At 30.9% G+C, this 27,986-nt stretch overlaps 5 protein-coding genes across 13 annotated transcripts in view; 3 read left to right on the forward strand and 2 right to left on the reverse strand.

Annotated features, from left to right (window-relative positions):
- On the forward strand, positions 1–8,829 carry LOC100649365 (ras GTPase-activating-like protein IQGAP1). Of its 3 annotated transcripts, none has more exons than XM_012308698.3 (26): positions 1–153; positions 316–409; positions 489–723; positions 805–949; positions 1,030–1,187; positions 1,274–1,408; positions 1,483–1,567; positions 1,651–1,742; positions 1,821–1,986; positions 2,056–2,219; positions 2,291–2,425; positions 2,511–2,667; positions 2,739–2,984; positions 3,062–3,210; positions 3,279–3,422; positions 3,498–3,803; positions 3,891–4,055; positions 4,123–4,236; positions 4,311–4,648; positions 4,728–4,952; positions 5,010–5,400; positions 5,479–5,658; positions 5,733–5,862; positions 5,934–6,207; positions 6,274–6,555; positions 6,614–8,829. In XM_012308698.3, the coding sequence occupies exons 1-26, from the start codon at positions 114–116 to the stop codon at positions 6,972–6,974; spliced, it is 4,911 nt and encodes a 1,636-aa protein (XP_012164088.3). In that variant the 5' UTR covers positions 1–113; the 3' UTR covers positions 6,975–8,829. The 3 variants fall into 3 exon arrangements, with proteins under 3 accessions (XP_012164088.3, XP_048263076.1, XP_048263079.1); XM_048407119.1 differs by having other exon boundaries at positions 40–153; positions 308–409; XM_048407122.1 differs by lacking the exons at positions 1–153; positions 316–409; positions 489–723; ... (2 more) ...; positions 1,274–1,408; positions 1,651–1,742 and having other exon boundaries at positions 1,509–1,567.
- LOC100642479 (serine/threonine-protein kinase pakA-like) lies at positions 8,422–14,937 on the reverse strand. 4 transcript variants are annotated; one of them, XM_012308770.3, is made up of 15 exons: positions 14,824–14,937; positions 14,004–14,182; positions 13,666–13,870; positions 13,393–13,589; positions 13,088–13,322; positions 12,868–13,024; positions 12,553–12,784; positions 11,659–12,481; positions 10,833–11,578; positions 10,580–10,755; positions 10,076–10,498; positions 9,812–9,987; positions 9,494–9,741; positions 9,155–9,418; positions 8,422–9,072 (listed from the first exon to the last, which is right to left on the reverse strand). In XM_012308770.3, the coding sequence occupies exons 2-15, from the start codon at positions 14,141–14,143 to the stop codon at positions 8,898–8,900; spliced, it is 4,197 nt and encodes a 1,398-aa protein (XP_012164160.2). In that variant the 5' UTR covers positions 14,144–14,182; positions 14,824–14,937; the 3' UTR covers positions 8,422–8,897. The 4 variants fall into 4 exon arrangements, with proteins under 4 accessions (XP_012164160.2, XP_012164139.2, XP_012164147.2 ...); XM_012308749.3 differs by lacking the exon at positions 14,824–14,937 and adding an exon at positions 14,523–14,665; XM_012308757.3 differs by lacking the exon at positions 14,824–14,937 and adding an exon at positions 14,510–14,651.
- Positions 14,779–18,403, forward strand: LOC100642792 (peroxisome assembly factor 2). The gene is made up of 8 exons (XM_003393058.4): positions 14,779–14,918; positions 15,160–15,627; positions 15,705–16,157; positions 16,234–16,460; positions 16,519–16,921; positions 16,996–17,295; positions 17,357–17,973; positions 18,086–18,403. The coding sequence occupies exons 2-7, from the start codon at positions 15,201–15,203 to the stop codon at positions 17,944–17,946; spliced, it is 2,400 nt and encodes a 799-aa protein (XP_003393106.1). The 5' UTR covers positions 14,779–14,918; positions 15,160–15,200; the 3' UTR covers positions 17,947–17,973; positions 18,086–18,403.
- The window catches only part of LOC100642596 (E3 ubiquitin-protein ligase CBL-B), a 16,661-nt gene continuing 6,664 nt past the window's right edge, over positions 17,990–27,986 (reverse strand). Inside the window, exons 2-8 of one of the 2 annotated variants that reach the window (XM_012308732.3) lie at positions 24,765–24,911; positions 24,426–24,698; positions 24,130–24,349; positions 23,879–24,043; positions 20,898–21,174; positions 20,385–20,789; positions 17,990–19,940 (exon numbers count right to left, since the gene is read on the reverse strand). In XM_012308732.3, coding sequence (XP_012164122.2) covers positions 19,918–19,940; positions 20,385–20,789; positions 20,898–21,174; positions 23,879–24,043; positions 24,130–24,349; positions 24,426–24,698; positions 24,765–24,911 — 1,510 coding nt within the window. In that variant the 3' untranslated portion in view covers positions 17,990–19,917. Of the gene's footprint in view, positions 19,941–20,189; positions 20,790–20,897; positions 21,175–23,878; positions 24,044–24,129; positions 24,350–24,425; positions 24,699–24,764; positions 24,912–27,986 lie in introns of both variants that reach the window. The other variant, XM_003393056.4, reaches the window with a different exon arrangement.
- On the forward strand, positions 25,093–27,727 carry LOC100642912 (probable phospholipid hydroperoxide glutathione peroxidase). 3 transcript variants are annotated; one of them, XM_012308718.3, is made up of 5 exons: positions 25,093–25,250; positions 26,642–26,744; positions 26,812–26,921; positions 26,986–27,077; positions 27,160–27,727. In XM_012308718.3, exons 2-5 carry the CDS (start codon positions 26,656–26,658, stop codon positions 27,373–27,375), a joined length of 507 nt encoding a protein of 168 aa, XP_012164108.1. In that variant the 5' UTR covers positions 25,093–25,250; positions 26,642–26,655; the 3' UTR covers positions 27,376–27,727. The 3 variants fall into 3 exon arrangements, with proteins under 3 accessions (XP_012164108.1, XP_048263339.1, XP_020719829.1); XM_048407382.1 differs by lacking the exon at positions 25,093–25,250 and adding an exon at positions 25,728–25,846; XM_020864170.2 differs by lacking the exon at positions 25,093–25,250 and adding an exon at positions 26,012–26,043.

Consider the following 27,986-nt stretch of genomic DNA (forward strand, 5'->3'; position numbering starts at 1 on the left):
CACCATTCTTGTGGTTTTGAACAAGTTTGAATTTGTAGAATTTAACGTACTCTTCAACTATTGTGTGTCATTCTCACTTTTTGTGTGTTAATTGTATTTTCTTATCTTTTGATATGAGTGATATCGACGATAAATTAAGTAATTATGAAAGAGGTAAAATTAATGATCAGTGTGGATATTTAATTTTCTCTTTGTACCCTATATCATGTAAATGTCAAATCGAAAGTTGCAACACGAAATTGAACGTTGTAATAGTATTGTTATGGAATACATACCTAGATTTTAATTTTTTATTTAGAAGATAAAGTTTTACAGGGACGGATATCCGTAAATCAGCAGATGAAATGGATGAACAACGTCATAAGACAGTTGCTTATGAATACCTCTGCCATTTAGAGGAAGCCAAGAAGTAAATATATTGCCAAGTTTTTAATAAATTGTTATTATTCTGCTTACTTAACAATGACTAAATATTTCTTATTTAATAGGTGGATGGAAGCATGTCTTAGAGAAACTTTACCACCAACAACTGAGTTAGAAGAGAATTTAAGAAATGGAGTGTATTTAGCAAAACTTGCTCATTTTATGGCACCTGAATCCTTGTCTGTTCATAAAATATATGACTCTGAACAAAAGCGCTATGCAGCAGTTGGTTTACAATTTAAACATACAGATAATATTAACCATTTTTTAAAGTGCTTAAAATCCATGCAGTTACCAATAGTACGTGTTTTTTTTTACATAAGATTAAATTATTACTTATGATTATATTTACTTAAAATAATAAGAATAATTTTTTAATAGACTTTTCAGCCAGAAACAACAGATATCTATGATAAAAAAAATATGCCTCGTGCAATATATTGTATTCATGCTCTGAGTACTCATTTGTTTAAACTGGGCAAAGCTCCACAAATTCAAGACTTATATGGGAAAGTGAATTTTACTGGTACTTGTATGATTCTACTATACTGTGAAAAAATGCATGGAATTGATCATGTTATTTTGTTACCATTTCATTCTTTCTAGAGGAAGAAATAAATGCTGTTAGTAAGGAATTAAAGAAATATGGAATTCAAATGCCTTCGTTCCAAAAAATTGGCGGCTTGTTAGCAAATAGTCTGGAGATTGATGCAGCAACACTTCATGCTGCAGTAATAGCAGTCAATCAATCTATTACAGAAAAAGTATGGATGCCACTTTTATTTATAAAGTAATTTAAGTAATTTATAAAGTAATTTGAATAATTAATGAATGAATATTTCATTTTAAGGATAACGAAAAAATATTGACTGCTCTTCAAAATAAAGTAGTGCAGTTGAACAATATTATGCCTTGCTACTCTAAGGAATACACTGATGTTTTGTTTGAAGCAAAGGAATCTAAAGCACAAGCTATGCTTAATAGAGTAAGCAATGATTCTCCTAATCAAAATTTCTTTAGTTATATTTTTAATAAGTATTAATAATATAATTTTAACAGTCTCTTAATGATACTTATGTACCAGATGTATATGATGAATTATTAACTCAAGCAGAAATTCAAGGTCATATTAATTGTGTTAATGGTAAGTTGTAATGAGAATCATTATTTTCTAATTATTATTTTTTGAATTATGTTTCTCTTTCTAACTATGCACATCTTTTTTAGTTCAGTGTACTATGAAAAATATAATTCAGTCTATTCGTTATAAAGATAATAATTTTATGGATATATTAAAGACATCTACATTGTGTTTAAAAGTATGTTTTATCTTGACATTCTTATTAATATATTCGTTTATAATTCTTCTATTATCAGTGTTATTTTATTTTTTTCAGAATATCGTTCACGAGAATGCGCAATTGTATAAAGAACAACTAATGCAATTGTTACAAAGCTCTGAATGGAATAATATATATTCAGAAAGCAATTATCATCATTGGAAGCAACTATTTCAGAAGGAAATTGATAAAGCAAATGAAACCGCACTTAAATCTCGGAAACGTTAGTATTGCATGACAAAGATTATCTTATTAAATGTAATTGCAATTCCAAATATTTTTCTTAACGCAGGTGAGGATTGTGTAAAGCTTTTAAATCTAATATTACAAAATGGTGTACGAAATGATTTCAATGAAGTTCTAAAAAGTCCTGATTTAGGATTGAGAGAAAAAATTGATGATTTTGCATTACCATTATATTATGAAGAGATGAAAATTGATCGTATTGAATCTCAGGTAAAAATAGAATACGTAAGATATAAAATAATGTAAAAAATTTATATTAATAAAAATAATATCCTTAATAGAACGACCTTTCATATAGCGATATTGTAGCCAGTACGCGTGTTTTATCAACGATTGCAGAAATTAGTAAAGCTGTAGACACGGGAAATCCAGATTTAGTTTATCAAGCATTGACAAACCCAGATTGCCATGTTTCTGTGAGTTTACATTTTTATGATTATAACTGTAATGAGTAATTATTTTTGTGTATATATACATATATATATACATATCATATCTTAGGAATTAGATCAAGGGTCTAAAGTAAAGTATTATAGAGCATTAGCAGCAGTTCGATGTAAAAAGCAGGCAGCTGATGAAGAATGTCCTTTATTAACATATATCGATATTCAAGACTGCATTGATGCTGTCAATCAGCAGTGCCAAATTGATGATGAAGGTATATTTTGTGTAAACTGTGTACATCTATGTAAATTATACAATATTTTTAATTTTTTAATGTTTTGACAGTAATACAAGTTCTACGTCAATTAAACTCTGCTGTCGTAGAAAACAACAGAAATGCTATTATAACTGCTTTAAAAAATTCTAGTTTAAAATTACAAACTCCTGTTTCACCAGAAGATGTATCTCTTTATTTGAAATTATTTAAAAAACGCCTCGAAGAAAAACATATTGATGGCTCCGAATTGTGGCTAGAAGATGTAGAAAATGTAACAAAAGTTGTTAATACAGAATCTGCAGACGTTAAAAATGGTACAATGCATGCATATTTTATTTATTTATTATTATGCTTATAGTGCTTTAATAATATTTTTCGTTTTTTTTTGCAGTCTGTACATTTTTATCACACATTAATATTGGATTAGAGCGAAATGATGTGTTATTTACACTTCAATGCCTTCAAAAATTTGGTATTAAAATACCAGAGGAATATAAAGCAAACTGTTATAAAACCTTATACAATTCAAAAAATATGAAGGTATAATTGTATAGTGAACTATATATTTAATGCAGAATGTAATTTAATGACTTTCATCCATATTTCAGAGTAAAAAATATAATTGCGAACTTGTTCGTTATGTTACTCGTAAAAATAATGAATCCTATTTAGATTTAAAAAACTACAGTTATACTTGGGATTGTCCAAAAAATATGACGGAGACATTTTATATTGATATGGAAGACATAAAAGTATTGTACAACTAAAAGATTTAAGCCATTTAAACCAAAAAAATGTTAAAAGGTATATCTGTTCGTTATTTCCAGGAATTAATAAAAAGTATTAGTGCAAGAGAATACGAAAAGTGTAAAATAAATAATCAGATAATCTGGTTCCAAGCTTATGCCCGTGGATATTTATTGAGAAAAAAACTTTCTAATAGGTTTACATATTTTTATAATAATGTAGATAAAATTATTCGAATCCAAGCTTGGTGGAGAAGTGTAGTACAGCGTAAACAATATATGAAATTACTAGAAGATAAAAAGAAATATAATGAAAAAGAATCTCAAAATACGTCTTTGAAAGTGGAAACTAAATATGCAAACATATTGGATTATTATAGAAAACATGTAAATGATCCATTTCTTTTTTGTTACAACTTTATATATGATGTATTAATAGTTGTATTAGTTTATTTAATATATTATATTTTTTAGGAAGAAAAAATTATAAAAATACAAGCCTTGTGGCGGAGTCGTGCCGAAAGACATGCTTTCCGTTCACTGTTATATAAGGAAAAACCACCATTTCCTGTAGTTCGTCATTTTTCTGCGATTTTAAATTTTAACGCAGAGGATTATGACAAAGACTTACAGTTACAAGTATAAGTGTTTAATATTATAACAATAGTTCAATTATTTATATTCTATAGTGAATTTACTGTTGCAGAATTTAAAACTCGAAGTTGTGCAAAGTATACGACACAACCAGGTTTTATCCCAACAATTGGATAGTATGGATATAAAAATTGGTTTACTTATACAAAATAGAATTACGCTACAAGTAATGTTTGAAATAAAAAAATATATTGAATTTAGACTTGATTAAAAATATATCTACAAGACTATAAATTTTAGGATGTTGTAGCCCATGGAAAGAACTTAGAAACTCTTACAAAGCAAAAGCATTCCAACAGAGATCAAAGAAGCTCTTTATCAGATGGTGTTATTTCACACAAAGGCTTAAAATCATTAACTAAAGAAGGTCGAAAAATGTTGGAAGGATATCAACATTTGTTTTATGCACTGCAAACTAATCCAAAATACTTATCAAAACTTTTATTCCTCTTACCTCAAAGTAAAACAAATAAGTTTCTCCAAAATGTAATTTTAACATTGTTTAACTTTGGATCAAATATTAGAGAAGAATATTTGTTATTAAAATTATTTGGGAGTGCATTACAAGAAGAAATCAGGTATAGTGACCATTGCATAAAAATATGATATAAATATAAGTCAAATGTAAAATAACTAATAATAAAATTTAATATATAGATGTAAATTTCAAAAACCATCTGAAGTCGTTACCGGAAACCCTCTTGTCTTGAAAATGGCAGTAAATTATGCACGGCAATTAAATGGCCAAAGAGCTTTGAGGCAAATTGTTGGGCCAATTATTGAAAAAATTTTAGCCGATCGTACATTAAGTATAGAAACGAATCCCGTTGATATTTATAAGTGCTGGCGTAATCAGTTAGAAATGGAAACAGGAGAAACATTGTAAGTTTAAAGCAAATATGTAAGTCAATGTTGTTTTATAATCATTTTGTTTAACAGGAATTTGCCTTATACGGTAACACAAGAACAAGCTTTAGATTATGAGCAAGTACGAATTAGATTAAATAAAGGAATAGAATTATTGCAAAGTACTGTTTTAGAATTTTTAACTAAAATAACTGAATCACGAGATTTAATACCATATGGAATGTTATATATGGCCAAAATTTTAAATGACTCCTTAACTGAAAAATTCCCAAATGCTCCTGAAAAAGATATTTTGAAAGTAGTGGGAAATTTGATTTATTATCATTTTATAAATGCAGCTATTGTAGCTCCAGATGCTTTCGATATAATTACATTACCAATTGATAGATCATTATCAAATGATCAACGAAGAAATTTAGCGAGTATTGCAAAAATATTACAATTTGCTGCTTCTAAGAAAGGGGTAATTACATTCATTTTAATAATCATAATCTTTAGAACTAAACAAAAGACATACATTTTACATAAATTTTTGTTTTAGTTTGGTGAAGAGGCCACACATCTAGTTTGTTTGAATCCATTTATAATTGAATGCCATGAAAAGTTTAAAAAATTCTTCCATTATTGTTGTCAAATTGAAGATCTAGAAGAACATTTTTGTATACACGAATATACGGAAGCCACGCTCATTCAGAAACCTGAGATTTATATTTCTTTACAAGTAAACAAAATGTAATAATCACGCAAAAATCAGAAATTTCCCATTATTAATCTTTTTAATTATATTACTTACAGGAAATTTGTGACACTCATTGTCTTATGTTAGATTATCAAGATCAGATAGCATCAGATCCAATGGATTCCTTACATGATTTATTGGATGATTTAGGTCCTGCGCCAACTGTTGCATCTTTACTTGGAATCTGTAAGAAATAATTTATTATCATTCATTTTATTTAATTGAGTCTAATATATTATATTACAATTATTTATTAGCTGATGTTGTTTGTGAAACGAATTTAACACGCTTTGGGAAAATGGAAGTATGTCTGGTACTCACGAATAAATTTCAAGTACCAGAAGACGAAGACGCTAGTTTGAACAGGCTCTTCATAAAAACGAAAGAATTATTGGTTTCTGTACTGCAGTTCTTAAAAGGTCAAACATTAGTTAAAGCTCTAGAAGTTCCTGTATGTTCTCCTGTACGAAAAAACTTACACGACCTAAAATGCTCCAGCTTATCGCCTACTTTAACTACTATTCATAAGAGGTATAGTAATGAAACAAATTATTAATTATTAAACAAAGAAAATAAAAAATAAAAATTTATTTACAGTTCATCCTTGAATGATTGTAAGCTTCAGTTACGGGCGTATCTTAATAAACTCGAACTTGACGGATGGGTCAGTCGAGACGATGGGTATCAAAATATTATAACTGCAGTGGCCAAAGATCTTTGTAATAAAGGAAAATATCGAATTATTCGGAATAAAGAATTACAGACTTTACGAACAACTAAACAAAGACTGGAAGAAAAAAGCAAATATTACCAAGAACAAGTAGAGTACTATAATGAATATATACAACGATGTTTGGAGAATCTACACACGGGCAAAGGGTATGTATATAATTTTTCCTTACATTTTATATTTATAATGGATACAAATTGTTTACAGATCTTTGCAAGCATTTAAAGCCAATCAAAAAAATAATCACATTAAATTAAGATCTAAAATGACACTGAAATATTCTGCGGCCAAACTACAAGAGAAAGGAGTACTGTTAGAAATTGATGGACTCCCACAATCGCAGTTTAAAAATGTAATTTTTGAAATAAGTCCAACAGAACATAGTGGTCTTTTCAGCGTGCGTTGTAAATTTATGGGAGTAGAAATGGAAAAGATTGACATCGACATACAAAAGTTACTTGAGTTACAGTTTGAAGGTGCACCAATTATGGATATGTTTGGTAAAGCAAAAGTTAATGTAAATTTGCTGTTGTATTTATTAAATCGAAAATTTTATGGTAAAACTTGAAAAGAAGAGAGGATTAAATTATGTTACATATATAGCTATATTAATATGAAAATTACGCACTTGTGCAATGTCCTCTTGCAATTATGAGCTTTTAAACAAAGATTTGTCACATATTAATTCCTTATAGTTCGTGAAAGTTTTAGATTTGATTTACAAAATTCACAATTACCGTATAATAATTTTTAAAATATGATTAATATTTGTAAATAATTATATTTAGAAGAATCTGACCTTTTAATACAAGATTTCGTGGTATGCATGTATCTATTATTGTGAATGACCAGTATGACATAACAAGGTATAGAACAATTTTACGAGATCTTACTAATTTATATATAATGTAAAACTTGCCTGCAATGACTCAATTGCTTTTAATTTCATGTAATAAGATATATTTAACAATAATACACAAAGAAGTCTATAGAACAAAAGCTTTTAAATATGATTAGAAATCTTAGAAGAGAGATATTTTTTAAATTTTATAAAAATAAGTAAACTAACGGTAGTAAATATCACCTATTGCTAAGATAATACTCTTTCTAAATTTATTTGTGTAATTAAAACTAATTCCATCGATGTGTACCACTCATCATTTTGTCCCTCATTTTTATAATGGATGTATTGAGTAATTGTATATATATATATCTTATACGAATATAAATATTTTTACGTTGCACCGTTAAAATAAGATAAGGCATATTCTCAGAAATCTTTTAATGAGAGCAATAGGTTGTCTATTATTACCAATATGTTTTATAATGCTATACATGTAATTTATATCATCCTTTAAATATTAGACAACCTAGTGTTCTTGTGCATTTTATAAAATCTAAAATCAAATCGTTTGAACACAAATTTTGACATTTCTATCATATGCGTGTTAGAGATACAATAAATTCTATTTTATAAAATATACTACATAAAGGCCTGTTTAGTGGATATTGGCAAAAAAGCCTGCACATTTAAACTGAAAAATATAAAACAAACTAAAAAATCATACATCAATATAACTTTTGTATAGAGTTGGTTATATACTGTATTAAATCTTCACATACTATGAGCTTGCATATTTTGTTATCAAATATCATCGAAGAGTATCTAAAATAAAACAAAATATCAAGAACAGTTGTTGAAGCATAAATGTTTTTACTTTTATTACGTTTTTGTTTTGTTACAGAGTATATGAGAGCAATTTAATTTTTGATATTATTACATTAAAATACATATACGTGCGTGTAAGAAAATTTCGAATTTTAAATTTGATATCTGTAGAACAAAAGTTTATTTTATCTCATATAGGTCATATTATACATACATATTATCTAGATATAGTATGCAAGCTTGTATCGTGCACTTGGTAATATGTTAGTACACAATTCTTTTCCGCTTGTAATTATAAGACATTAGTAATTACAAAACGTAGAATAAACCATCCGCATTTATCTCACGCGCATTGTATTATAAATATTTATTTTTTTTTTTTTTTACATATTCGTTTTTCTCAAAGTTTTACTTTTACTCAACTTTATTATACAAATCTGCCTTTACATAACTTACGTGACAGATGCTAACATCCAGGTACTATGTCACGAGGTATCTTGAAAGACATTTTTATAACTTATGGAGCATAAAATGTCTGTAATATCAGATTGAAAAGTTCTTTTTCTCTTTCATCGAATGAAATATTTCGTACTTTTAATATAATTGATTATGTGCAAGCAATACAGTTCATTAAAGCCTCCACGAAGCAGGCCATAAAGTGCATTTCATGTATTATTAACTGTGTATTACATATATCACCATATTATTAACTTTGATAATAAATAGCATAATAATATTAATTTTTCTTAATAAATGTTGGTTCTTTTCTAAATATGTGCACACATTGGGACACAACATTTGATACAGTATATTCAGTAACTGTTATCGTTTGTTTAAGATATTAACAAAATTTCTAAATTTCTGTTGGGCATCTGTCATCTGTGCTAATGTTTCCTCCATCATATTGCGTAATTTTGATAAATCCGGCATTTTATCGCATGATTCAATATTTAATAATTCTGTAAAGAATTGCTCCCAAGCAGCTTTTTTAGCATACCTGTATTTTTAAGTAAATCTTTAATGTATCATACCTTTTATAACTTTATAATTAAAAAATACTTTTGTTTAAATATAAATACCTTGGTATTTTCGATGTGATAAACCAACGACCACCAATATTCGAAACTCTCATATAATTACCAAATAATAAGCAATGGCTTGTCGCTGCTAAACAATACAGATCAGTCTGATACGTCCACGGTTTTCCAGTTTGCATTTCGATACACGTAAAATCTTCTGTTTTTATGACCTGAGTAAATGTCGTTTTTTCTGGTAAAAGACTCATATCTATACTACATCCAAAATCTATTAACTGTATCGTCGGCCTTACATCTTCCGTCGGTCTAAAATTACATTTATAAATGTAATACGATAGATTTGTTTCATAAAATATAAATATATCATGTAAATATACATACAAACGCATTAAAAGAAAATTGTCTGGCTTAATGTCTCCGTGGATTATTTGACATTTGTGTAAATATTCCACAATTTGCAATATTTCAATCGTGAAAAATATAGCCAAATGTTCTAACAATGGTTTTCCCGTGGTAATTTTTATTTGATTTGTTACTGCTAATAATGTTCCAAATCTGGAATATTCTGAAACTAATACACTACTATTATTCGCGACGTATGCCATCGAGACATCCATAAATCCACGTAACTAGAAAAAGAATTATTATTTATTATTTATTAAAGTCGTTATTTATGAATACTATAAATAAATATTTTACCATATGTGGGTTAGTAAGACGATTTTTTATTTCTCTAGTGATATAAAACTCCCAAACCCAAGCAGGTTTTTGAGTTTTCAGGGCTACTATTTGACCTGTTTGCAAATTCACTGCTTTGAATACTGTACCGTACGTTCCCTTTCCAAGGCACTTTCCCAAATCGTACGCTTCAGTACCTAAATACGTAAAACAAGTAAAGGTAATAAGTATCAAAACAACGAAAAAATGTTTCCATCTGATGTTTTTAAATCAAAATACACTAACCAAGCGTAATCATAGTAGAAGGCACAAGCTTATTCAAGTTAATATTTAATCTCACATATCCCTCTGCATGATATGGCTGAGGAAATTTTATTTTTTTTAAAAGACCAGTTATTAAATTTCTATCGAAAGGATTTATATTTCCCGAAGGTAATTGGAAAGTTTCTTCCTCAGCTTCTTCCATTGGTTCGTGGTGCTCTTCGCATTCCATTGTATCAACTTTTTCTTTTTGTTCTATTTCGTTAAGTTTAAAATTAATTGATTTTCGTAGATCACAATTCTTCTTAATTTCAGAAGTAATTTGATCCACGTTACGTTGTACCGTACGCGGACTTTGAGCGTGCACAGCTTGAATTTGAGTTTGTAATTTTTGTTCGTAAGGTTGGTTTGCAGAAAGAGTAACATCTTTTATTTCATCTTCTCCACCTTGTTAGATAAAAAATCTTCCTTCATATACAAAGAATGTTACAATAAATAAAAAAATGTTAATATATTCGATTAAAATACCTCTAGTAATACTTTGTTCTTTGATAGGAACCAGATCTTCTTTTGTTAATGTAAAGCCCAATACAGTATTTCTTGTATGGGTACTGCTGCTAGAACTGCTTGAAATATATTCTCTAGTAGATTCTAGTATGACACTCAACTTGTCTTCAGTTTCTCCATTTGGTGCTTCTGAAGAGCTGTAAATGATATATGAAATAAATATAAATTGGAATGCTGTTGTACTAATTAATTATGTAATTAAAAAGTCGCATACGGTAGAGGTGCAGCACACTGATTTGAATATTGTGAAGTTCCTTCTGCTACTTTGTAAGACTGCCTAAATTGATTAGTCATAGGTGTAGAACTTGTTAATTGTGTATTAAATGCTTCTGTGTAACAAGTATCATTATTTCCCGTCAATGGACTAATACCAAGACTTTCGTCAATATATAAGTTATTTTCATCTGGTGCTTTTGGCGTCATATTTTCTTCTAGTGGTCCATTATAATCAACGACGATAGCATTTTCTTTATCTTCGGCACTTTCAAGATATTTAATATCTCTACGATTCATTCCTGGAGACTTTATATACGGTAATTCAGGTGGCATCCTGTATGGTTTGCTAGTTTCAATGTCTAATTCGTTATATGGGGGATAATGAAGCTGCTTTTGAGGCTCTACATTTTGTTGTATTAGGGTAGATTCTAGCTGTGAAGGATACTGTTGATAAGCAATGTCATTGGGCATTATGGTGCCATAAACTTGTTGAATATGTTGTATGTGTTGATGTGCTTGGTGTGGCTGATGGTGAAGATGTTGATTATGTGAAGGTTGATGTTGCTGAGGATGAGATTGATGATGTTGAATCTGACTATGAGATTGCAAGTGCGAGACATGGGGAAGAGTATGATGATGAGAAATCACGTGAGCCTGTTGATGTGCTTGAATTAATTGTTGATGATGCTGTGGATGATGCAGTCGGGAATGAGGTTGTTGAACTTGTTGCTCGTGTACTTGTTGCTGTAATTAATTATTTTAAGAATTAGTATAATAGCTTCCTACATATAAAAATCTTTCTTTATATATAACTAATATTATACCTGCATTTGATATTGGTATGTATTATGTAATCCGGGATTACTATAAGAGTTTTGATGTTCTTGATTAGGATAACTTTGATGAGCAGAATAATTCTGGTGATTCTCTTGATCATTATAAGGTTGTATGTTATATCCCGAATGATGTTTGCTATTTGACATTGCATGCTGCGTCATTGAACTATCCATATGTATATCAAAAGATAATTTGGTCTTGGCATCTGAAATTCTAGGTGTCATAGGGGTACGAAAATTAGGCGTTGTAGGTACTGTATCCGGAGAGCGCCACATGTCTTGTACGACTGACATTGCTTCTTTCGTATTAACCGTAAGGCTTTGTCCGAGTAAATGTTCTTCAGGCTCAGTATTTAATGATGATGTATGATGTTGATGCATAAAACTAGATTGTAATTTTCGTTGCGAATTCAATTCTGCTTCCATTCTCTGCGCTTCGAGTCTTTCTGCTTCGATCCTTTCGGCTTCGATTCTTTCTGCTTCTAATCGTTCTAATTCACGTTGTTCTGCCTTACGCCTTTGAGTTTCTAATGCTTGATTTTCAGCTTCATACTGCTGTCTTTGGAGTTCTTGTTGTTCAGCTTGAAGTCTCTGTCTATCCAACTCAAGTTGTTCGGCTTCCCTAAGTTGTTGTTCTACTTTCCTTTGTCTTTCTGTTAACTCTTGTTGTTCAAATTCTTGCCTCTGTCTTTGCAATTCTTGTAAAGATACATTGTGTCTCTGATGTTCAGATTCAAAACTTTTATGCTGAACTTGATGATTAGTTCCTCTTATATCTGACACATCATGCTTTTTATCTAAAGTTTGTGCTCTATAAAATATTGATCACAATTATTCAAAATAATTTTATCATCTAAATAGTTATTAACAAAAATAAATTACCTTTGTAAATACAACTGGGCTCTTACTTCCTCCATACTTTGATCCATATTATTAGCATAAACTAATTCTTTGGGATAATGTGGCCTTAATATAATATTTGGATTTGGAGGATCTGGCACAAATACAGGCACAGTTAAATGCTCTGGGTATTTGCTACCATCAAAAAAATATGTATGGTTTGGAAATAATCTTAGATTGTTTGCATCAAAATCATCTGGTTGATCCTCGTGAACTAAGATTTAAATAACAATAAAATGAATTAAAAAAGCGATCTTACACATTAGTAATATTATTTTGTTGTAAACAAAATTGCACCTTTGAAAGCTAACTTTGTACTAGATGTCATTAATGGATATCGTCTACCTCCACCATTCCATGGGCCAGGTTTAATTGTATTTTCTTTATGTACTGTATCTTCTACTGGTACATGATCTAATATACTTGAATTTTTCATTTCAGCTGGCATATCATCCTATAGAAATATCTCGATGTATTTCTACACTACCGTATTTTGAATATCTTAATATTTTTATACCTGATATACTTGTATCCTGGAATTCGGCCGATTATGATGCATCGTCGATGAAATTTGTGGAACTGTACCAGGAAAGTGTTCGCGTACTCGATGTCCAGTACGTATACTACTAATTCTTTTCCCAGCTTTTATTGCTTTTAAAGAACTAAAAGCCTGACGTTGTTCTAGCAATGATACTTCGTTACGATCATCCGTACGTCCTAATGTTTTACGCGCAACTGCGAGTTGGAAGTTCCTACAATGGATGAAATGCATGTTATTGTGTTAATAATTTTGTTAGTATTTGTATGTTTTGTAATTAATACTTGTGCGCATAATCTAATTCGTCCTGTGGTTCTGCTAAAGCAGATAAACCCATTAAATAAACTTCATCGGCACGTTTGTAATCTTCTATCTGTTCTAATTCAAAAGCCCATGCTCTGTACATATCTGCAACCATAGTCCCAATTCCATTGTTATGCAAAAGTTGATACAATTCTAATGGATTTTTTTGCATACTTATCTGCAACCAAATGCTTATTTTATAAAATAACAAGAGAGACATTTCTTTAACACAAAATATGTTTTAAATATCTTACATAATTAATCCAAAGACGTATATATCTACGATCTTGGTGATATTTGGTCTCTTTTTCAAATATAGCTAAACATTGTTGCAAAAGTTTTCCAATATGTGACTCGTGCCCACTTTTTGGGTAACTTTGTTCCACCCAAAGTATATATTCATACCAACTTTCTAAAGGATCATCTCCTTCATAATTTTTTATTGCATCTTCATACATCCTAAAAATATAACATGAAATTACTATTTCAGGATATAATGAGATAATCATGATAAATCATAGAAAAACTTTACTTTGAAAACTAATAATTTAATCATAATTCAATAAAAGGAATTGTTAACTGTTAAACTCACTGTTTTTCTTGTAAGAGTAATTGTTGAACATCTGCATCCTCTTGTGCCCTTAATGCAGTTCCTAGCTGTGCAGCATTTCGTCCATAACGCAATGGTTGAATATTTTCTTTACAAAGTGCAATAACTGTAGCAGGATCCATTCTTAATTCTATAATTTCTTAATTAAATCACCTTATATTCTAAAAACAAAAAGATTGAAATAATAAAAAGTTGATAGATTATTTTGTAAATGTCTGTATTAAAGGTATTTCAAACTGTATTCAAAAATTGGAACAATAGAACTACATGTTAAATTTTAAATGACTCATTATTTAGTGTGTCACAATGCAACATATTAGTGATTATATATTGTTATAAAGTGTGAAAATGTAGAAAATCGAATAGATTTTAAGTCCGTAAGTACTTAATCCATAAAATGTATTCGGTTAAACATAATGCAAATAGTCATTCGAGCTATGATATAGTAGGGCGAAGCGTAAGCGACGTCTTTTTAGGAAACACTTAACCTTTCACACGTACTAAAACTTTGCATAATATTCTTCGAATCGCGGCGGACCTTCAAATTTGAATAAATCTAGTCTTGATAACTCCAATAAGGACGCTATCAGTCTAGGTTAGGTTAGTTTTTCATTTAACGGCTACGGCCAACAACGGTTTTTCACTGTCTTCTGCTATCCTGTGCTTCAAATGATGCAAGAGTTACCGTCCCACTAATCACGAATTTTAATTGGATCTACTATGCGAAATAATTGAGAACTGATGCAGCCAGAGATTTATCGTGCTTAATATAGTTTTCACGCAAATCTCTATTGAAAATTACCAATAGGACAGCTGTTGCAGAGGGACTTCGCATGATCTTCGAACTTCCACTTCGTCACTGTTTCTATAGTAACTTGGCAGATTGGTCCAAAATTGGTACGCCAGTGATCTTATCTTTTTCCTTTTTATGATTATTATGAAAATTCATTTCAAATCATTTGGAAGTTTCATTAAAAATTTTTATTTATCAAAACATATCATTTAAAATGCACATACTTATGTATTATATATAAGAGATAATATAAAATTTACTATATCTTTATGCTGCAAATGCTATTATTAAATAACTTTGACTCTCATTTCATTGCATAGAAATCGATTTCTTTTTACTTTTCAGCATGTGATTCAACTTTCAATTTTAACTGAAACAAACGCAATATGAATTCTTTATACTCTTATATACAATTTTTACGAGAATTAACAAAATTATTAATGAAATACAACTATAATTACGTAGTCTTTTATATATTTGTACAGTACGCGCTTTTTCGATTAAAAACATTAATTGCTATAAAATATAACTGGATTATTTTGTCTGACTTTATTCTAAAGAATTTAATAGAACAATTATATAATGAAAAGAATTATTATATAGACTGTAATTCTTGTTTATTGGCAAGCATAAAATATGTTAGAATTACTACACCAACTTGGTTTTATATATGTTCTACAGTATCTATAAAAAAATATAAAGTTTTAGTTGTACCTTTAAATAACACTGATGAAATTGAAATATTTACATCAAATACTATGAAATATAATATAGAAAATGCATTGCATTGCACTATTGATAAATGTTTTTTATGTAAGTACAAAATATATTTTAATGGACAAGTAATTATAAGAATTTAATAAAAAATCAATTTTTCCCATTTTTTTCAGTGCCAGCAAAAGATGACACTATTAATTTTGCTAGAGAAGCCAAAATTTCTATGATTTCTAATCAATATGAAAGCACAAATAATTTAATAAGTACTTTATTAGAAAATTATTTCTCTGAACCTAGATTTTTAAGAAAAAATGATTTATTTAGCATTAATATAAAGGAATATATATTGGACCAAATGTATTTGCATACTAATCCTTTACTGTCTGTAATATATTTTAAAGTTAATTCTATCATCAATGATAATAGAGATTTTACAGATAGTGATACTTCTTATATTTTATATGGAGAAACCACGCTCATTCAGGAACCGGATATACATAGTTATCTACCTCAAAAACATTTTATTTACAATCAAACCAAAGAGAAGTATGTAAACTCATATCCATCAAGTTTAGCAGCACCTCTGGAACAATTAGAGCGTTGCATTTTACCATTTATTAAGCATGGTAAAGATTAATGTTTAAATATCTAATTGCATCTAAGTAATATAAATTAGGTATTAATGCTTTATTTCTTAAACAGATATACAATTATCAATAAAGCCAATATTTCTTATTAAGGGTGCACAGGGTTCAAATAAACGTAAATTAGTCCAAATATTGGCTGAAAAAATAGGTTTAAACTTTCTTAATACAGATTTTGCTGAAGTTCAAGCTTTAACATCAGCACAGACAGAGGCTAAATTACGTATTGTACTGCGTAATGCTGAACAATCTGTACCATGTGTCCTGTGCTTAAATAATATAGAGGTACTTTGAAGATATTTTTGTTAATTTATTTGCAAATATTCTAAGATAATATTTGTAGGTATTTGGAAGAAATTCTGAAGGTCAAAAGGATGAAAGAGTGATATCAACCTTTTCCAACGAAATAAATTCATTATATCATAAACATTTAAAATATCCAATTATTATAGTAGCTACTACAAATGAGTCTGATATATCGCCTGAACTGAACAGAATTTTTATCGAAACGATTCACGTGGAACATCTAGATCAGAATGAAAGAACGAATTTAATTTCGTGGTTACTCATGAAACGAAATCTCAATCATCAGGTCAATTTATCAAAAATTTCTGGGATATGTTCTGACTTTCGATATTCAGACTTATCGACATTAATACTCAATGCCGTAAAATTTCACTGCAAAGATAGTACTAAGAATTTGAAGCCATTAACACTTTTACAAGAAGATTTTGATAAAGCTTATGGTACACTTTTAATGCTGTAAAAATAATTATTGTTTACAATATATCAGCTTTAATTCGTTCAATTTCACTTACAGAATACATGCAATCGGTATATACAGATTGTAAAGGTGCACCGCGTGTACCAAAAGTTTATTGGGAAGACATAGGTGGTTTAATGAAGCTGAAACATGAAATAATGCGGCGAATTCAGTTACCTTTGATGAACACATTAGGATTCGGACAATCTGGTCTTCTCTTGTATGGACCACCAGGAACCGGAAAGACGCTTCTTGCTAAAGCTGTAGCGACAGAGTATCAGCTTCACTTCTTATCAATTAAAGGTCCTGAAGTGTTGAATATGTATGTCGGTCAAAGCGAGAAAAATGTTAGGCAAGGTAAAGTAATGAAAATACGTATTAAACATATATTTGAAAAATAAAAAATGCAACGTTGTAGTGTTCGAGCGGGCAAGAGCAGCAGCACCTTGTATAATATTCTTCGACGAATTAGACTCGTTAGCACCGAATCGTGGACGAAGTGGAGATAGCGGAGGTGTAATGGATCGTGTGGTATCCCAATTACTCGCTGAAATGGATGGTCTTGACTGTTCCAGTAGTATATTCATTATAGGAGCCACAAACAGGCCGGATCTGATTGATCCAGCGCTTCTTAGACCTGGTCGATTCGATAAATTATTATATGTAGGGATTCATTCCGATCGTGATTCACAATTTAATGTGTTAAAGGCACTGACTCGTAAATTCAAATTCCATGAAAACGGAGAAGAATTAGAAAAGTTAATATATCAATTACCTGAACACACAACTGGTGCAGATTTGTATTCTATCTGTTCAAATGCATGGTTGAACGCTGCGCGAAGAGTTTTAAGTAATTATCACGATAACTCTAACGAAATTAAATTGGACTATGTTGGCGTAGAATTGGAAGACTTTTTAAAAGCCGCACACGAACTGATTCCTTCGGTTAGTAAGGAAGAAGCAGAAAGATACAAAAAAATGCAGATAGAATTATCTTCTGTATCGTGATGTGCCCAATTGTGTTTTAAGCATCAGGTAAAACATCTTCCAGTCTTATAAACGACATGTTATTTTATTTGGAGAAATATGTAAAATAATTTTTACAACGAATAATTCAATCAAGAAAGATATCTACTTTCTATTCTAGGTATTGCACCAAACGGTTCATCTTACATGCTAGTGCGCGATAAAGGACGTAGTAGTATCGATTGATTTTTTTTCGAGAGAACGGTCTTCAAAATGATCGTAACACGTTACAATACATACCAATCTCAAAATAGTATACAATGTAGAAAAATAGAGTAGCTGAATTCATCGAGTACCTATATCGGACTACGAAATTTTGTAACAGAGGCTAATAATTTTTTTTGCAAATGGAATTGAATGATTATTTTACTACACTTGTTAATAAAGAATGTAAATAAACATCTATTTTTGTTAAATATAATCATTGTTTAAGTTCGTAGGACAAGTCGTATTCATTTAAATGACCGTTATTTTATTTATGAAACAACGCTATTCACATTCTTGCATTTTGCAAGCGCAATACTGTCATTCTTGTCCAATTTGTTTAAACATTTTAATTGCCTTCTCCAAAATATGCAGTCTAATATAACGATTTGTTCCTGTTTTACAGGCGGTATTTAACAACGTACTTCATTCGATTACAGAATAACGACATTCCTTTGGTATGATCGCGAGGTAGAATCGATTCCAATGTAATTTGTTCACAACATTGAAGTATATTTCGTTTTCTTCATCGTTCATGGCGACAATATTTACTTATTACACGGAAAGAATTAAGTCTTTCATTACGATTGTTAAGATATGACTTGATACGACAAAGAAAAGTCACAGAATTTCAAAGAATCGTCGTTAACCGTAAGTTCAATTATCTTATAGAGAGAGGCTTTACAATTACGAGTATTTTTATTTTTGAACTTTCATAAATTACTCAAATCAAAACTATTAAAAATAGTTTTAAAAGCAAATCGCTTGATCTAGTATTCGGTTCTTTCTCTTCACGCTTTTTTTTCTAAATATAATTAAATATCGATTAACAATTTTCACCTTTCATGCATCGATGGGTCTATTCAGTGCAGTCGAAAATTATTAAAACATAAGTATCACATTTGATAAATAACGCTAATCATTACATGCGATCGACGAAACATTTCATACAGTTAATATCAATTCTACGGAGCACATGAAAAATATTCAAGGGTATTTTGCATCGGATTGGAACGAATATAATTTGCGCGTAGTTAAACTCGATTTATATATTATATGTATATGAGGTATTATTTAAAATATTTTGTAAAAATTTGATCTGAATATTCCTTTTCTCAAGGAACAAGCAACGACAAATACATATGTGGATAAAAAAGGGAGAATCATTTAAATTAGCTTATTAATAAATTTGGCCACTGTACAATCGTGTAATTGCATGCAGATGCTCTTTTTAAAAATGTATATATAAATCCTTGTCTTAAGTATTTAGATTGAAAAATGTAGTTATTGGAGAACTACGTAGGGAAACATGTGGTAGCAATTTTCGCTTGCATCGATCGCGGGAAACGAAAGACTTTGTACTCAGCGGCCGCGAACTATTCTTGTAAAGTTCAAAACTCTTACTTACATTTGTAACATTTGTCGCGTCTTCTCGCAGTTTTAAGCAGTCTTCTTCTATTTGTATTGATCGTGTATATATGTGAATATGTGTAAGGAAAAGAAATACACTGGTATTTCAAAATATCTTCTACGAAGATTGTTTCGACATATGGTGCGTGCAAAAAACGATCGAAGATATTGCCGATTAACTGGGCAGGAAATCTTTGTCGGCTCTCGGTGCGTGTATTGCTCGAATTTCCAGATATCTGAGCTTGTGGGGGAAAAACGATTTTTTCCAGTAATCAGCGACAGCAAGTTTTATACGTTTCTACTTATAATGTACATTAAAAATGCGGCAAGTAGAGCCAGTTACGATTCTTCTGTATTTAATCCTGAAACATAAAAAATAAGGAAGGGACCGTGACTAAATCTGGTCTTTGTAAAAGAAGAAATACGGTTACTACTTTCTTCTACCGTATCAAATTTATTAGTCTATCATGTATCGACTCTTTTCTTCTTTTTTTTTTTTCTTTTCAAGGAAAACACTATCGTTCAATAGAATTATGAGGTAGTGCCCATTAAAATGCGAATAACACGATAATCTGTTGCTGCTTTTTTTTAGGTTTGCACTTTATGCATACCTGGTCAAGACGATTTCGTGGCAAATTCATGTAGTATGTCACAAGCCATTTCAAGATTGTTCCTAGTAATACCGAGAGCTCTAATCACGGCGTCTTGTGCGAATCCGAGAGCCGTCAGCTTGGAAATGTGTTCGACGTTCACGTTCTCGTATGCCGCGGATTCTGGCTTAGAAGAACCGGTGGGATTGTCCTTACCTCTCATCAGGGCGGACAATCGAGCTGTATTCGCTTCCAGATTAATGTTCCTCACGACGTGTTGTCTCGTACCGGGTATCACGATCGTGTTCTCGTAATGGTGATCCTGTCTGTTGTGCTCTTTGCTGGTTGCTTTTGGAGGTCGTGGCACCGACAATGGTGGTGGAACCGGTGGCACATTATTGCTAGACGTAATTTGGCTGCTCATCGCCGAAGATCCGCCACTGATACGACTAGATTTCTCAGGTAAAGTCGGCGGTGGTTGCTGTTGCGTTGTGGACAAGTGACTTCCTTGTGATCGACGAACGTGACTTCTGACTACTGTAAACGGTGCAGGAGGTATCGGTGGCATTGGAGACGGCGAAGAAGCACGATGTAGCATATCGTACCCTGTTTCGGAGTTTACTGGTAAAATAAAACAATGTTATAGAACAACTTAGACAGAATAGAAAGAAATAATTAGCATCGCAACAAATTTTATTTCTCTAAATTGTTTTACTTTTTATTGCTTACTGTTATTATTTTGCTGATTGTCAGTATTAGAATTGAATGTCGTTTGAGCTGTCGATGAAGGCGGTGGTGGAGCATTCTCTTTTGGAACAGTTAACAGGCGACCATTCCTCAAATGATTATTTGGCGTGGGGGATGGAGAGGGTCGTCGAGGAGGTAGCGGCGGGCTTGGCACAATTCTTCGTGTCGAAACTGGCGAGTTTGTTGGACTGGAATCTTCTTCTTCATCCGAATCGTAACACATTAATCCACAGTGACCGTTACACAAATCCATGATTTCCTAAAACATTGAAAATAAACGAAAAACATGCATTAATATCTGTGACATGGGCCACAGAAATAAGATTGTTTTAGTCTGATAACGTTTGCTATTATTTAACGCAAGAAGACGCATAATTGCGTAGAAAATATATTTTATTCGATTCTGATTTTAAGTAATGATAAATTTGTTAATAATTAATAAAATTCTATAATCGAATAAATCTTTTTAAAACTATATTAAGTAAACAAGAATTGTTTAAATTAATGTAAAGAAAAAGAATGTAGCAAAAAAACCTGTATGAGAAAGAACATCACAATTAAGAACGAGCATAATTACAAAGCGATAAAGCAGAAGGTCATAATGCATTTGTTCACTTACCTGCGTTCAATGAGTCAAAATAAATTTCCTTCGGCTATGTACATTATCGATTAGTTTTCGATCATGCAGCGGGCAGAGCAATGGACCCAGTAGATAACATTATGAAATAAAGATAAACGATCATGCGAACGATATAACGATGTAACACCTTGGTTCATTTTCAGTAGTTCCCTGTTGCTGGAACACTGATTCAATAGGCGTGGAAATTAGAATCCAGCAAAAGGGATGCATGTATACAATATGCAAAAGTAACACGATGTAATGATAATACAATTTTATTAAAAAAAAAAGAAAAGAAGAGAGAAAAAGAAAAAACGAAAAGAAAACAAAGAACATATTTCTCAGATCCCTAATATCTTACAATGAATAGGAAGAAATGTACGCTACAATTTGTAATGTTTATGAATTATTTATTTTAGACCTCTTTCATTGCTGGATATGCACAGCATGAATGGATCTAAATGACTGATCAATTAGCAGCACTAGTCATTGTACAAATTACGCTAATGGATACACGTGAACGCAGTAAAAAAATCTATCTTTAATTTTAAGTTTTTAGTGCAACATGTCGTAGACTTTGTTTACTATCTATAGATTCGTAGATATAGGGATACGTGATACTACGCTTAAGAAATTATTACTCCCCTTTTTTAGATTACTAACTGCCAATTTATATCTTAAAAAAATATAAATTTCATTTTTATGGTGAATTCGACTTTTTAATTGCTCTTGCATGCATCAATGCATACAGGATCTACAATAGTAAGGTATTGAAAAAAAGGAAAGGGAAGATGATAACGTATATACCACAGCATCGAAATTCGGCATGAAGTGCTACCATACAATCACTGGTATAACTCCTTAAAGTTCATTTTATGCGTGAATAGAATAAATAATAAATATTTTAAAGTAAAGAAAAATAATAACATCTTTTCCCTGATAAAGATGTCGCATGTTATTACATTGTTTCTATCGCCAACAGGTACATAATTAATTCTAATAAAATACAACGAATGAACGACTGTTCATTCATGGGTTACGTAGCATTCCTATTGCTCGATGTAAGCAACATCGTCATTTCCGTTGGAAGATCACTCTGTTTTATATATCTGCCTCTTATTTCTTAGTACTACAAAAATCACTATTTCCTTTTGTTCTATACTTTTACCATGTCATTCCTTATATTCGTGAACATAATTCGATATACACATTAATAAAAAACCAATTAATAAAAGGAATTTAAATTCATATCAAACAAAACACGAAGCGAGGAGTGTCGAATCAAGGTCTCGTTAAACGGATTTCAGTTACAGCGAAAGATTTCCTAATTGTGCGGACATAACGCAAGTTTATGAACGGGTTAATACTCTGTTGAAAAAATATTGACGTTACAAATCTCTTATTTAATAAATAATGCAATCATATGTAGAGATGAAGCATTCTAACTTCAAGTCTTGTATGCATACACCACAAAGAAGACGCTGCCAGCTATACATTGGCACATGCATTTAAAATATGATTGGTTTCTTGATTAGTCGCGAGCAAAAACCTTTACTCTATTGTACAAATGTGATCCATATGTAATTATTATCGTAAAGTTGATATGGGCATCGACTACAATGTTATCTCTAAATATTATCTGTTTGTCGTAAGTAAAATGTACGTTCCATTATTTTAACTAAATCGTTGCACAGCAAGTACAACATAGTGATGTGTATGTTAAACGGTACGAAGAGTGTGACTGAGTGCAAACGCAGTTGTAGTAATGAAACAAGAACGGTGACTCGTACAATAAGCCCTCGATTTTGTAATGCAAAAAAGCAACCTACCTTAGGGTCTCCATAAACCGGAAGATTTTTTGTAAATTGTGACACATACAAACAAGTAATTTAAAAACACATGTTAGTTTAAATAAACACGTGAACTGTAAAAAACATTCATATTAATCGTTTGTAAACTTAAGCTTTTTCAGAATTATTCTGTGAATCATTCTATATACAAATAATGCAAAAAAAAAAAGAAAAAGAAAAATGAAAAGAAAAGGAGAAAATACAATTCCAACGAAGCTTATATAGAGACAAAAAAGTTGGTCCCTTTTTACATTATTTACTTTCCGAAATATTAACTTTAGTAAGTTCGTCATTATATTTAAACTTGCATACCTCATAAAAGGTATCACGTTTGATGATAATTCTATAAATGACATGACATGACAATCGTACAAACTCGAGATCTCACATGAATTGCATGAAGCATTCTTTAAAAATGGGGTGTGTTGCTAGAAGTTGTTATACATAGAGCACACTTAATGTAATGAGGGTAGGTGCTACTCCTAGTCGGATACCTCGGTGTCCGGGTCAAGATCCCGTGTGGGAGTCGACGCATTACTAGCAGATGCTGATTGTGTTCCCGGTCGATGTGTTCTTCGTGGATCGAACGGATCGATTACTATTTGTTCAGTCCCTTTAATTTCAGCTCGACAAAATGGACAACCTTGTCCCTCAGAATCCTACAAACGTATTTACTTGTTTTTATTCTTACGGTATTTTCTCGCAAACAATTCGAAAATATATAGATTAAGTAAAATATTAATACCTGCCAAGCTGTGAGACACGGAGTACAAAGAAGATGTCCGCAAGGTTCTATCCTCACATCTTTGTCATTCTCTGCACAAATTTTACATAATTGGAATGTACTACCCATTTCGCAATATAATTCATACTGTTCTGCTGTGACTTTTATGTGTTCTTCAGGAGTGGGTTGAACTGCCCATGTTAAATCTGGATTTATATTACGGCCATCAGGGTATAAGTAGCTAAAAACAAATTATTAAGTTTAATTAGAAATTTTAAACTAATAATTTTTTATGAGTAAAGAAATAGTGTGCTTACAATCCTTCCCTATATCCATCTAGCAGTGCTTGACAAAGACTTTTGTTGTGAGGTATTGTTTGAAGGATATCACCATCTGATGTAACATAACCGATAGCCCACTGTCCTAACCTCGTGCAACTTAGTCTGAATACATAACTTCCAGGTCTAGTACTACAATACTTTTGTAAACGTGCTTTCACTTCGTCATAAGTAAGAAAAGCTACATATCCAGGATGTGTCACAGCCAGAATTTTCCAGTTACGAAGAAGTGTAGACCATGGTTGAAATAACCTACAATAACAAGTAAATTTATTATAATTATATAAGACAAATCACTTTCTATGTTTAAAAACTTACCTCGTAAATACATCGAATTCAAAGTTTGAGATATAATCATTGCACGTAAGATCTATCGTAGATTTTAATGCCATGGCTTGTAATCCAGAACTTATTGGATGAACTTCATTTAACTTGTCTTTGAAAACTTTCCATGGAACCAGCGTACTGAAAACATATATAAAAGTGACTTTTTAATAATATATGTACAAATAATATCATTCAAATAATACGATCCTAACCTAACAATTAACCGATATTACATTATTTACAATATACATAGTTATTGTAATCTAGAACATTATAATTAATAAAAATGAATTTGATGTCATTTTTCTTTGTTACAAAATATTGAGTAACCGGTTCGCATACAGGTACATATTGTGCCTGTATGGGAGCCAATAAAATCTGTAAGTTCATAACTGATACGCCAGTGTAAAGACAGAGCTCTTGGAGTGCAGTTCTATCCCTAGTTTTCTCTTTGCAACATTTGACTACATATTGCTGGTAAGGTTCATTTAGTTTCCCTTACAAACGTTATATTCTCGAGTTTCATAATCATTTCATAAACACCGTCATTACATCGCACAAGAAAATCCAAAATTAAAACAGAATGATTAGACGCAAAATATCACAACTCATGCAATTCATTGAGCTTTATCCAGTGAACGACAGATGGCAACCGATTTAAACTTGCCGTAAAGACCGTCAAAAAATATTCACTTCATCGTTTTATTTTATTCTATTTAATACATTAACTTTTACTGCGATTAATAATGAAAAATATTACATAATTCGCACAAACAGCACAAGCTTACTCAGTTGAAGTACCATATAACTTATCACACGTAATCGAAATAATCAGTTGATTATAATACAGTAAATAGAATGATGATCTTACGTTTCGCTAAGTTACAAAATAAATACAAGTAGTGCTTATATAAAACTTTTCATAATATAAGATGTAGTGTTTGTACTGAAAAATTTCAGGAACATAGTTGTGCGTCTTTATTGACTTCCTCCCCTATATATTGCACAACGAAGAATGAATATTTTAAAACTACTACTGCCGGTGGGCTTTGTTCAAGTCAGAAATTTTTCAGGCACGTACTACAAGTTTGATATCTACTGTTCCCCTAAACCTGCTGTTCCCCTGTTGCAAGAAATGAAAAAGCTTATTTATATAAACACCAAAATCTTGTCATTAACTTCTAGGTGTGCTTTCAAAGAATCTATTTCTTCAAATATTTATTTCATTGAATATTCGAATTTCAACATATCCGGAAAGTCATGACACAGCGTAAGTGAAACGACGTACGTCTCACATATCATATTTACTGAATGCTCGCAGTATCACAATACAGCGTTACACAGATATACAATAATATCACATAAGAATATTGCAACAATGAAAATAAGATTGTTATAAATATCCCGGTAAATAGCATATTCAGCTATCATGTTAAATGTAACCTTGTTGCGTACGTGATCGATATTATCTCATGTTGATAGGAATATAATCTACGTACATCTCAAAATCATGAATTATCGTTATACGACGTAAACATCAATTAGAATGAAAAGCTTTATAATAAAAAATATACCTCTTATATTTAAATTTTAAAAATATGAAAAGGGTGAAAAGTACAACATATAATTTTTATTTCGTGATGTGTTTTCTAACATTTCTCTCGATAATAATAATAGTAGCAAAGCTCAGTAGTAGTAATATCCAATTTACTAATGTTATTAAAAGTATTTTATTTCCTCCATGTTTGGTATGTGCTTTTAGTATCCTGAATAATTCACTTGTCATGTAAATTACATTTTTAGAATTCATAATAGATTTTTTAATACATACATTGAGATATTTTAAATATCGGTCGAAATTATTTCAGTTATAGCAGCAACCATGAGTGGGAACGATAATTACAAAGAAGCGAAATCGATTTACGATTTCACTGCTAAATCCATAAAAGGTGAAGAAGTTCCTCTATCCAAGTAAGTAATATATTATGTGTTCATCCATGTTCAGGGACATGCGAATATATTTTTTACCTACTTACAGTTACAAAGGTCACGTTTGTTTAATCGTAAACGTAGCATCAAAGTGCGGCCTTACAGCCACAAATTACAAGCAACTGAATGAACTGTACGACGAGTATGCTGACTCTAAAGGTAAGATATAAAAATTATATCTGGTTTATTTTCCGAAACGATTGTTGAAAGATTGTGCTTTTAGGTTTACGAATCTTGGCGTTTCCCTGTAACCAATTTAATGGACAGGAACCAGGAGGTACCGAAGAAATATGCAGTTTTGCCGATCGACAAAAGGTATAGGAATGCGAATCTCTTAATCTGATGAAAATTTTACCATTTTGATTTTTATTAAGTACACTATTGTATTTTGCTTCAGGTTAAATTTGATATATTCGAAAAGATTGACGTCAATGGAGACAAGGCGCATCCTTTGTGGAAATATCTAAAGAAAGAACAAGGAGGAATTTTGGGTGATTTCATAAAATGGAACTTCACAAAATTCATCGTGAACAAAGAAGGCAAAGTGGTTGAACGTCATGGTCCGAACGTAGACCCCAACAGTTTGAAAAACAATTTCGAAAAATACTTCTAAGCATTTTTCTACTATTATTTAATATATATGCAAAGATTTTTATTAGTAGCACTATTTGCAATCAACCGATATCGTTAAGAACGATATATGGATTGTGAATTATTCTTATTCATTATAAGCTTTTAGATAAATAATTTTTTTATTCAATGAAGTTTCTTATTTACTTATCGAATATTGCACATCTTCTATTTGTAAACAAGTGTTGTAAGTACTGATATTATATCAACGAAGAAATAAATGTTATATCATCAAAAGATCGCGTTTTCAGTACAAGAAGATAATATACTTTATACATGTATAATATATGTACTTGTTACAACGTTTATTTATTAAAACTTTTCATTTCACTACATTCATAGCATTGTTTCATTTAAATGATTTTACATCTTAGTCGCACATTTTATCAAAAATAATGCTATGTTATAAGCTTTTCTCGACGTGTTTTTCTTTGCCTCTTTTTATGGTGGCAAATGTCTGTCCCGCGCACTTTTGCGCTACGTCACGAAATTCACATTCGTTCCTGACCTTGTCTATTTTTAGCGTCATTAGTGTCTTTTATTTAGCCATCAATCTCCAACCCTCCTCTCTCCATCTTTCTGAACATAGTGAAA

Source organism: Bombus terrestris, chromosome 1 (genome assembly GCF_910591885.1).
Source record: "Bombus terrestris chromosome 1, iyBomTerr1.2, whole genome shotgun sequence".
Lineage (NCBI taxonomy): Eukaryota > Metazoa > Arthropoda > Insecta > Hymenoptera > Apidae > Bombus > Bombus terrestris.